The following is a 12,470-nucleotide window of genomic DNA, read 5'->3' as shown; positions in this document are numbered from 1 at the left end:
CCCCCAGCAAAAAAAGCATCGGCGCCCACCACAGAGTACTCAAGGGTACAGCAAAGCATCAGTAAAGACACAGATTTTACTTAATATCAGAACTTCATGTGCTTTGGCAAAACTGAATTGGCTGTAGTCCCACAGTGTTCCATGTTCTATGCTCCACCACCGAGCATATCTACACACAGAGCATCCATCATCAGGGACCTCCGACCCCCAGACCATGCTCTCTTTTTGCTGCTGCCATCAGGAAGAAGGTACAGGAACCTCAGGACCCTCACCACCAGGTTCAGGAACAGTTATTACCCCTCAACCATCAGGCTCTTAAACCGGAGGGATATAACCTCACTCAACTTCACTCACCCCATCCTTGAAATGTTCTCACTTTCAAGGACTTTTCATCTCAGGTTCTTTATTTATTGCTTATTTGTTCTTTTGCTATTTGCACAGAATTGACTTTTTTGTTTCTTTGTACTCACTATGAACGCCTACAATAAATGAATCTTAGAGTAGTATATGGTGACATGTAGTTTGACAATAGTTTTACTTTGAACTTCTGTATCAGTAGTATTGGGCAATTTACGTTGATTGTAATGCAGAGTAACAGCGCCCTCCACAGGCAGTAAAACTTGCTTTCGGCTGCTTTCTGTTTTCCTCCTTCCTTATTAGTCACTTATGATTTGAACTAAGAAACAGTTAATAATTTTCCACTTGGGAAATATTGTCCATGACTCCTTACAACATCAGTTATAGGAATGGTGATCAGTTTCCATTGCGTCTGTAAGGAGTTCATACATCCTCCTTCTAGTCGTGTGGGTTGCCTCATGTGCTCTGGTTTCCTCCCACATTTCAAAGACCAGTTAGGGGCATGCTATGTTGATGGAAGCAGGCCACCCTAATATAATTCTCCTCAAGAGACCATCCCTCATTCTCCTGAACTGTACAGAATACAGATCAAATTATTTTAACTTATGATAGGACCGGATATCACCGGATGTTATGGAGGAAATCTCTTCTGACCTGCCCCAGACACCAGCACACCCTTTCCTAAACATGGGGCCCAAACTCATCAGATCACTGGAATGTTCACAAAATATCTCTGCTCCTCTCTGGATTCCTGGTCTATGCAGTCTCTCTCTTTACTAAGATAATTGTTTGCTTTTGGTTCCTCCTATGGTCTGTGACTTCACGTTTCCTTATAGTTAACTCCATTTACTGAGTTAATACACACTCAGTCTATCTCAGTCTTTCCTCTCGCAGAATCCAAATATCTTCACGTCAGCAGATCCTTCCATCTATTTTGTCTGAAAGCTTGACAATCGATACAGACATCTCCCCTCCATGGACTCTCTCTACAGTCCTCGCTGCCTCGGTAAAGCAGCCAGCATACTCAAAACCTCACCCATCCCTGGACATTCTCTCTTTCCCCCTCCCATTGGGCAGAAGATACTAAAGCCTGAAGGCAAGTACCGCCAGGTTCAAGGCTAACACAGTGTCTAGTTTTTTAGATGGACTCGTGAACTCACAATGTCCTTCACTATGACTTTGCACTTTATTGTCTACGTGCACTGCACTTTCTGTGACTGTTACACTTCATTCTGTTATTGTTTCCCCTATTCAATCCAAACGCATTGTAATTTGATCTGAACCCCAGTGCATGTCACAATAATAAATCAGTTCCAATCTGGTCCTTCCTTTATTTCATTAATATAACTATGCCATAGCAGTGTAGAGTTCAGCACAAAGCTTGGTGGTGTTGGAAGTTCGATCCCAGTGTCCTGTAAGAAGTCTCTGTATGTCCTCAGTGTGAAATGCATGAGTTTGCCTACGTGCTCTGATTTCTTCCCACAGTTCAAAGACCCACTGGGCAGGTTAATTGCTCTGCAGTTAGGTTAGGGTTAAATTGGACTCTCGGGATTCGCTGAATGGTGCAGCTCGAAGGGCTGGAAGGTCCTAATCTGTACTATGTCACTGAATAAGAATAAAATAAAATTAGCTTCAAACAGTGAAGGCCAAGCACTGATCCTTGGGCGCTGCACCACCTACCCCCTTTCCTGTCTGAAAAGGACACCACTCTGCTTTTAGTATGATAACCAGTCTTCAGTCTGCACCCTCCCCAGTATCAGTTCTCAGCATGAGATTCCAGAGAGTCTTATTCACCTTGTCTTTGCCATCAGCTCTTAGTTAATTCACAAAACCATGAAAGTCTTTCCTACATGAACATTACCAAATTGGTACTTTACAGAACGTATACGTCTTGAGCTGTCTCCAATTCAAATGGAAATTGAATAAAATAATCATTTGAAGATCAGTGTCTCTTAAATCATTTATATCATTTACATTCGCACTTTTACCTATGTCTGATGGCCCTATCGATCAAATCCTCACTTCCGTAGCAGAATTCCCTGTTCATTAGAAGCATGAATAGAATATTTTTCTCAGCAAAGAAACTATTACAGAGGTATAGAAGACCAGCAGTTTTGAAATTCCTATCATCTCTATTCTGGTGTGAGAAACTACATTTTTAGTTAGTTCTTTCCTTTGTTGTTTCGACATTTCTTCTTCTTTCCTCTTGATTGGCAAAACATCATGGGCCAATGGACCTATACTGTGCTGTTTGACAGTCTATGATAGTAAAGAACAGGTTTTAAGCCTCAGTTTTGACCTCTGAAGAACTTTTGGATTTCAAACGCACCAGGGCCCACCACCTGCCATTCCTGAGACATGGTAGCATGGCAGTTATTGTAACGGGATTACAGCACTATTTCAGCTCAATCTGTAAACAGTTTGTACATTCCTCTCCACGCCCATGTGGATTTCTTGTGGGCACTCTGCTTTCCTGCTCCCACAGTCTAAAGCTCTACAGTTTGGTAGGTTGATTGGCCACTATAAATTGTTTTGTGCTAAGGCTAGTGTTGCTGGCCAGCATGGCTTATTGGACTAGAAGGACCTGTTCTGTGCTGTATCTCTAAATAAAAATAAATAAAAAGAATATTAAAAATAAATACGTCCTTCGGCCCAGAATGTTGTGCCAAACCAAACGACTAAGTAAATTGTTGTCACTACCTCCTCCCATAGATGCTGTCTGGCCTGCTGAGTTCTGCCAGCATTTTCTGTTTTTTGTTTTCTATTTATTTCCAACATCTGCAGATTCACTCGTGTTGACTAACTAAATTAATCCCTTCTGTCTACACAATCTCCACATCCTTCCATTTTCCTCAGACCATGTGCCTATCTAAATATCGGTTAATCCCCAGTGTATCTGCCTCTGCTGCCTGGTCTTTCAACCAAGAAGTTATTGAAACTATGGCACCTATCTAAATTCAAGTGAAGATGATGACAAGCCAGAGTGCTCTTGGTGGATTTTGAAGGAAAAACAGTCAGTTCTAACAGTCAGTTCTAATCCTAACTCCATCTCTGGTAGAGTAACACAAACACAAGGTTATAAAGTTAACAATAGTGAATTTACTGCACTACAAAGCTCATCAGCATTTTCAGTATGGATTAATTTGCAAATTCATATTGTTCCTGAGTTACTGAGAATTGAAAAACAATGTAGTGCTTTCCCAGCGTATATGATGAATAAACTCTTCTCGGGCTTCCAGCTGGGTACAGGTATCAATTATAACCAACATTTCATGTTGGTGCTGTCGTTCCTTGATTCTACAATGGTTAATGTTCTGTAATAGATTTATTGAGTATGCCCACAAGAAAATGAATCTCGGTGGTATTTGGTGATATACATGTGCTTTGATAATAGTTTTACTTTGACTTAACCTATTTGATGACAATAAATTGATCACCAATTCAGTTTTTGTTCTTTTGTACAGTGTACTTGGTCTTCCCAGTGAGGATGACTGGCCAACAGATGTGGCTCTGCCAAAAAATGCATTTTCTACAAGATCACCACAGCCCATACAGGACTTAGTACCAGAGATAAGCGAACCAGGGAAAGACCTGCTGCTGGTATGTCCTTTGATATATTCTTCATCAAGTTACATAGTTTTTGTAGGCAAACCCAAAACTGGGGCATCATAGTAGCACAACAATTAGCATAGGTGCTATTACAACGCCAGGCTGTAACTGTCTGCAATTTCTGCCCGTGACCATGTGAGTTCCTGCTGGGTGCTCCGGTTTCCTCCCCTGTTCTAGAGATTTACTGGTCAGTAGGTTAATTGGTCACATGGGTGTAAGGGTATGGTCTCATTAGGCCATAGGGTCTATACCTCTAAAAAAATAAATAGCTTAGTGACAACGGAATGGGGTGACTGCTGTGTTTCATCGCTTTTCAAATGGCAACTAACAACTAAAGTATACACATGAATAATCTATTACACCTCATCTGTGCATATCTCATTATTTATGTTTCTGTCTCTCCTTGGAACACCTGTGCACAGCCTCAGAATAGACATGTCCCTTCAGAACAAAGATGCAAAACAATTTCTGCAACCAGAAGCTGCTGAATCTGTGGAATTCATCGCTGTGGAGGCCAAGTCAAATCATTGGGTATTGATTAGTCAAGGTGTCAAAAGTTACAGGGAGAAGGCAGGAGAATGGGATTGAAAGTGATAATAAATCAGCCATGATTTATTATGGTTTATTATGGTTTTATTGAACTGTTGTAATGAGCCAGAAGTTCAAGGAAATCTTCAGCCAGCGTTCATCAAGATATATTTCTAACGTGTTGCCTGTGGTTTTTGTTCTACAGAAATTCCTAACTTTTAATCCAGAAAAGAGAATATCTGCTTTCGATGCACTGTCCCACCAGTATTTTATGGACCACGAGAAACATGCTGAGAGTCAGAACGTGTCTCTATCTCCTAACCAGCCTTCTTCTGAAGTGAAGACAGCTTAGCATTCTCAAAAGTTTTGTTTTGTTCCTGAGAGGTTTACTTGACAAGTCAAATATTTTGCGATATAGCAATATCTCCTCCATATGCTGCTTTTGAAACGTCTCTAACTTGTGCTTTCTTGACTTAATGCCCCACATTAGTATTTTTGAAACAATGCAAGAACTGTTGCGGTTTCTGCCACCGTCCCTCATGTCTCCACCTTCACTTGTGGATAATTCTGAACATAATTAAATGCTGCAAATGTTACCTGAATGTGGAATGCTGCAACGGTGAAGTGGAACACCAAATACAATCACTGCCAGACCTGCTAACTCTTATGTACCCAGCTGCTAAGGCCAGGTTTCGATCAGTAAATCAAAATGTTAAGTTTTCTAACTGACGAATGTTTTTTGAACAACTTCAAAATGGACAACTTCAGCCACGGTCCCTGATACTGTGAATCTTCAATATCAGCCAAATTGGCAAGAAGTCACAAAATCCATTGAAGGAGGTCGCTTTGTGGCATTATTGGGAAGAAGACATTTTGAAAGTTATTTTTTTTTAAAAAATGCATCACATTTTCTTGACAGAAAACTATAAAATTCAGGACTACTTTTCTGCTATTGTTGCTTATTAATGGTATTTTTGAAATAATTGTGTTAACAGAAGAGAGATATCTGCTAACAAAAATTTAACTCCCTGGAGTTATCAAAATCTTAACACATATCAAAATATTTCTTTGCAAAGTGAGACAGCTCATGTATGGAAGATGCTCTGTAAAACTTAAAGCATTGTAACACTCCTGTCTCGCGCTTACAAAACATTAAATGCCCATTGTAGCACCAGGTGATCAAGTGTAGAAGGTTGAAGATGACCCAATTAGTGCATGAAGTTTTTGAACTTGAAACAGGCTTGATATTCACCACCTTCATATAAAAACCTTGAAGAAATAAAAATTTGTCTGTAAATGTATGAGTTTTTGCCCAGTTTACTCTGCCGGCATATAGTGTTTGCTTGTGGAAAACTGGATACTAGATGTGCATCTTCCGAGTGAAGCTGTAAACTTATTGAGACATTATTAAGTGGCATCACTGTTTGTTTGTCGCAGATTTGCATTCTTCCATTTTTATGTATATATCTGGAATGAAAACAAATTGCAAAAATGAAGATGCTGGAAGTACTCTGGAGACCAGTCAGCATCTATGAAAAGGGGAATACAGTTGGATATCACCGGTATGAGCTTGAAAGATTAAATCTGTTTCTGTCCCTACGTATTGTCTGATCTTCCACATACTTCCAGCATTACTGGGTTTATTCTGTATCTCCAGCATTAGGATTAGGTTTCAGATTAGGATATTGTTGGTCTCAAATTGTAACAAATATGTATTTTTTTGAAGACAGACTTTACTATTATCGCTGATGGATGGCTTCAGTTGGGCTGTCGATAGAGTCCTGGGCCAGTCTTTCAGACTTTGAAGGTATAGCCCATCAAACGTTCTTCTTCCAAGGATGAGGTCTTTAGAACCCTAACTCTTTTGGTCTTTCTGTAGCTTTAGGTTTTTGTGGAATGGGGTTGCTAGCCCCATGTCCAACTTTTCTCTCCAGCCAGGCTTGGGACTGCCTCTGGTGGAGTTATAAACTATGTGGAAGTGAAATGGTGTATATAATTAATTTGCATTTATTACCCTTGAAACTCTGCAGTTTACATAATTGATTGTTGGTGAGATTGGCTCAAATGTTGTGGTCAGCTGTGAAATGGAGCTTACTTTGAAAGACAACAGCCTCTGTGGTCAGAATTTTACCCTGCCCAGTGGCAGTACAGCCAGGTACCTTCTTGTGGGGGTCCCTACCAGTCAAACACCAGTAATGTGATCAGGCCATCACACCAATGGTGATATTAACATTTAGATAATTTAGAAACTGAAATATCTGAAATAAACTTTTTAGAAAGAAAATATCTTTTATTATTTTTGAAAGAGTGAAATTTTAAAATAATTATCTGGGAGGGGAGTGACAATCTAGAGAAAATACACTTTTGATCCACAGAAAAAACAGGCATTTTTATGGCATGTTTAATGACCCTGCTGCTCAAGAGTTTTTTGTTCAGGTGTCAGTAGTTGGGAAATGTCTGATAATTTCACTGATTTACTGATTTCTGTGAATTATACCAATTAGACCCTTTACAGAAACAGCGGATCACTGACAGCTAATTCAGAATTTCCTCATTTCATTGTACATGTGCCTATTCCAGAAATGTCAGAGGTATTTTCCTCCATTATAATGGTGAACTATAAAATCACACACTTTTTCATTGCAAACACCAGACTGATACATGGTAATGCAATTTGTTATTACGAGGGAACTATATATAATCACATTGTATGATTAGTTATGGTGCTTTAGTGACAGATGACATAGCAGATGTGATATTGAGTGGAATATATTTAGGATGGAGTTCAGTGTCGATGAAGTACATCTCATCTTTGTGACTAGTGGACTAGTGTGTGTGTGTGTGTATATATATATATATATAAAATATACATACAACTGAAAACCATTCACGAATATGTAAATATGTTCCACAAAATACACCTGTCTTCTATAAGTATTAATGTCCTAAACTTTTGGACATAACATTTTTAAACAATGTATTGTTTCCAATTCAACCGGGGCTCCCTATGGTTTTTAATGCCATGGTCCAAAACCATTTAACAAGGGTCCATGGACCCCAGGTTGGGAACTTTTGTTTTAGAGAATTATTTTAAATATTTCAAGACAGCCCTCAGGCTGAGGTAGATAATTAGTTTAAAAAACTTCATATTTGTGCATTTTGGACTTAATTTGATTTAAAACAAAATGATCACCACATTTTGGTATCTCTAGCAGCTACCAAAAGTGGAGAGACAGAGAGCTCAACAAAAAGAGACAAGCAGATAATAAACTATCATTTGTTTAATTAACAGTAGTGTGCTCTTTCTTTTAAAACTTTACGACTATATAAACTTACTTTGAATTAGGAATAATGCAACAAAATGCAAGTTGAAACTATTATTTCTAAGGCTTGTTAGGTTTGATATTTCCATGTTGTGCAAAACCCTCCTTGGTGATTCTCCAAGCTGCACTTCATCACTTCTCTGAAACATTGATGTTAATTTCTTAAGATTAATGTAAGTGTGAAACTGAAGTGTAAAGCTGTTGTTTTGTTTTTTATCCCTCTGTCCAATAGGTGATATTTCCAAAATGTTAAGGCAAGGAGCAGTATATATATGAAAGCCAATTTATTCTAGAAACAAGAATCAGAAAAATTAGTTAGATCTGTTCATTGTTTATCTCACAGCTAAGGACCCACTTGGTTAAAATAATAAGAATTGTTTTCCCTGTCAGTTAAATCTTAGAATAAGAGGAAAACGCAGTTAATGATCAAACTTTAGAAGCATGATGTGCAGCTGCACACACCATTCATTACAAAGAACGAATGTGAGAGAAGAAAACATTTAAACAAAACAAAGTGTATGAACTGGAAAGGTGCAGAAATTGTGTGAGAACTGAAAATCTGTTATGAATGCGCGCAAGGACTACCTTGAGATCCATTTGTGTGGAAATGAGAATTAAGTTCTTAGGCATTACAGGAATCAACGAGTTCAAGGCATCTGGGGAAGATGTAAATGAGGGTTGTTAATGACAATGGCAGAACCTGGCAGACAGAAACTGATAAATAATGCAAACTCGATTTACTATAAAAAAGGAGAATGGTTAACATTTTTTAATTCAACGTTACCAAAGGAAGAATATTTTATATTATGCAATTGGGTGTTTGAAATTGTTTGATTATATCCAGGTCTAGATTTTGTACGGTACAAAACTGGAAGTCGATTAAACTATTGAATATTACTGTTTGATTGAGCTTGTAGAAGTGAGCCAAGTTGTGATCTGAACCATAACGCATCACAGCTCTGTGTGTTTCTGTTTCTGAGTGTTTTAAGTGGGCTGCAAAAAAGGATTAAGGACAGAAAGTTGAGTTTGACAAGAGTTTGAATTGGAAGTGTTGCATTGTGTGCTACTCTCATGATTAATAAATCAAGCCTTCAAATAACTTTACCAGATGGTTCAATGGTGCTGTAAGAATAGTTGAAACATTTGAGTCATGGTGTGAGGCCTTCAGTTAGAATCTGTATCCCTGGATTGGAAAAGCAGGAAATTTGCTAGAATTCTGCTTATCAAAATCATCACATTACCAACAAAAGCTGCTTAGACTTGGTGCAAGCATTTAAAGAGATATGCACAGCCACTAAGGAAATCATCTCGTGCCAGTAAACATAGAGTTTGGATTTTCAATCAAACCTACACCAGATCTAGGACAATATCACCGTGTTTAAATGCCTTTCTTTCTGTAATCTATTCTCCAGACTGCTATGTATTATTTTAAATTCAATATTTTTTAGAGGAAGATGAAAGTGCTTCTTCCTTCTCCCTGTTCTTGCTATGTCCATTCTCCTCTTGGTTCCAAGCAGGGTGTCAGTGGACCATAAGAACAGTCATATGTTATTGTATAAGCTGCTGTGCATTTGCTCAGCAAGTCAGGCAACAGGACTGATAGTGGAGAGGAATAAACAGTCAATGTTTAGAGTTGGGACCCTTCATGTGCGCCGATGGTGGTGGTGGGGGGGGGGGTTGTTGGCCCAAAATGTCAACTGCTGCCTGGCCTGCTGAGTTCCTCCAGCATTTTATGCCTTCCTCAAGGTTTCCAATGTTGCCGAACACATGTGTGTAGAGTTGTTACTGCCCATGCACACTAAAAATGAACTGCTGGTGCTTTTGCTGTTTACTGGCATTGGTTCTCCCACCAGTCCAAAGCCAACCCTGCCATAAAATGGGCTATTTATGTACTATAATCACACTGATTGCTGTCAGAATTACTGCCAAACTGCACCCATTTACAGCTGTTAGATAGATTAGTTAAATAATTTTTGTGGGACTGCATGGTATCATAATGGTTAGTGTAATGCTTTACCTCTCCATTGGATAGAGAGCAGTCTTAAAGCAAGTTCTTATTTAAATAATTTTGTTCCATATATTTATTCAAACCTTTCTATTTGTGATCATAAGAGGCTTTGCTAAGAAATATCAGTTTAACAGTTTACAATTGTATGTTACCTGAAGTCAAGGAATGCTTTGACAATTTGCTGTTTGAATGATATCTGGTTAGTTAGAAAAGATGAAGTCCGCCATGTGTTAGTTGTACAACTGCTAGTGTTGCAAAGTACATAACATGCAGAGCAGCCTTCGTTTCGTTTGCATAGATAACATAAGGTTGCAACAAGAGTTCTAGTTAAACCTACAATGGCAGTTTATACTTTTTATACATTACTGTTTTAGTGACAAATTGATTTGTTGTAATATGCCGTAACATAGTTTACCTCGGGCTCAAATTGATCACTCTGTTAAAAACTTTACAAACACATTCACATCTTCAGGATGTAACATGCACCTGGAGGCACTCATGCTGAAGGGCCTCGGCTGAAATTTCATCTATTCATTCCTCTCTGAAGATACTGCCCGACCTGCTGTGTTCCTCCAGCATTTTGTGTGCCTTACTGTGGATTTCCCTTAGTGACTTACCTTGACAGCTTGCTTATTTTTTAAATTTATGAGCCTGCAGATATTTTGTTTCACCCCTTATTTCATGCATGTTGTAGTTTAATTTGAGCATTAAAGCTGAAATGTTCTGTGACATGCTAAATCTTAAAGGTAATCTGGGATTGGTTAACCCGACCAAACATTACTGCACGTCAGATATCATACAGTAAAGCAGGTCAAATACACATATAAAATATTTTTCTGTGGATACCTCATCTATATATCCCTGTAAGATTTCCACATTAATCATGAATTTTAACCTAATCCTGCAGGATAAGGATCCTCTGTCTACCATTAGTCAATTACAACAGATTTTTTTCTGAAAGACAATGGACTGAAGAGAACCATCAACCATGTTGAAAGGTCACATTACAATTATTATCAAAGTATGGATAGTTATACAACCTTGCTCAGACAGCTACAAAACGAAGAAACACAATAGAACCATAAAAAACCAACACAACGATAACTGTATATAATAATCAATAATCCCTTAAGTGTACCAGCATAGAAGCAAATTATAAAAGTGAAAATAAAGTAGAAAGTTGGCTCTTTGCTACTTGGTGGTGAAGCTGCTCGTGTTTTGTAAGTAGTTCAAGATAGTTTATGGGCTGAAAGGCTGACATTTCTGATGGGATGGTAACTACTGCTGTCCTCATCCCGTACTGGCATCTTCAAAAAATCTCTGGTCAGTGTGAAGAAACTTCACAGACAGGAGAAAGTTTCTTTAGGTGAACTAATGAGATGCTGTCTTGATTCATGCCCAAATGAATTCCTGCGTGCTTCTCCAACTCAGATCATGTACGCTTGTGAAGTCTTGTCCTATTTTATGTGACTTTTTTAATCAATTGTTTTTTTTATGTCCATGCCTGTGTATGAACACATTTCCACCATACAATTTAAATTAAATTGCAACAGTTAGCCTCTTTAAATTTTATTTTGCATCTAGTAATATTTATAGGTGTAGGTACCTGTATGACTGGTTTGGTTGCCTTAGTTTGATGCCAAAAATTTTTTAGATTAAAATGTTTTCATATTTATAATAATTAGTTGTCATTGCTTTCTACGTAAAGCATTCATGATTCATGTTGGCTGCTAATGTTATGCCTTGCCAGGGTCTACTGTTAAACTAGGGAGCACATTGGCAAGATTTCACCAATGCTGGTGTTGCTCGTGTTAGGTGAAGTTTTACTGTCTGCATTTTGTGTTTTATTTCAGCTTGAACTGTTCTTAGCCACAATGTCTTTACATTTTGGAAATAAATACATCTGTAGTATGTAAAATACTGTGTAAATGTGTGTTCTTGAATTTGCAGGAGGCTTTCACCATTCTATCACAGCTAATTTATTATCCTTCTCATCCCCATTTTCCTGCCTTCTCCCCAGAACTCCCATTCTGAAATATCTACTTCAGCACATGAATAAGACAACCCTCTTATAAGCTTCATTTAGTACAGGCACAGAGCCAACAAACACTCCTTTCATTCCCTGGAACATTCCTCTCCAATGCCAGCACATCCCTTCTTAGATGGGCCCGAAACAAGTTCAGTCTCACCACTACCCAAGAAAGCCTCAGCATTACGTTGTTGCTTTTATATTCTGGTCTATGAATGCTGACAGTTCGGATAACTTGCTCTTCACTACCATGCCTTTCCAGGGGCAAGTTACATGAACTACTTGAAGCCAGTTTGCTAAAAGGAAGGTGCATTGAAGCTGCAGCAAATGCTCAGAAATATGTTAAGCCCACCTGGAAAATTATGAAAGTTAAGCATACATCTCAAAAAAAGGACTTGAGTTAAGGACAACACACAAAAAGCAGGCTGAGCAGCATCTATGGAAAAAAATTGTTGCTTGCATTTCCAGCATCTGCAGATGTCCTCTTGTTGCAGCTTGAATTAAGGGGCAGGTTAGAACATAAGTGTATATGGATTCTATAAGGCATTTGATAAAGTTCACAATGCCAGGCTCATTCAGAAACCATGAGACATGGGATCCAAGGAGACCCCGCTTT

General features: G+C 38.5%; 1 protein-coding gene across 6 annotated transcripts in view; it reads left to right on the top strand.

The window, feature by feature from the left end:
• Positions 1 to 11,743, top strand: part of cdk6 (cyclin dependent kinase 6) — a 124,683-nt gene extending 112,940 nt beyond the window's left edge. For all 6 annotated transcript variants that reach the window (XM_059944955.1, XM_059944959.1, XM_059944956.1 and 3 more), the window contains exons 7-8: positions 3,822 to 3,957; positions 4,700 to 11,743. In XM_059944955.1, coding sequence (XP_059800938.1) covers positions 3,822 to 3,957; positions 4,700 to 4,846 — 283 coding nt within the window. In that variant the 3' untranslated portion in view covers positions 4,847 to 11,743. The remainder of the gene's footprint in view (positions 1 to 3,821; positions 3,958 to 4,699) is intronic.
• Positions 11,744 to 12,470: the final 727 nt, after the last annotated feature.

The sequence above is a fragment of the Hypanus sabinus genome, chromosome 20 (assembly GCF_030144855.1).
Source record: "Hypanus sabinus isolate sHypSab1 chromosome 20, sHypSab1.hap1, whole genome shotgun sequence".
Lineage (NCBI taxonomy): Eukaryota > Metazoa > Chordata > Chondrichthyes > Myliobatiformes > Dasyatidae > Hypanus > Hypanus sabinus.
The sequence above is the reverse complement of the archived record's forward strand: the minus strand, read 5'-3'. Positions and strand labels throughout refer to the sequence as shown.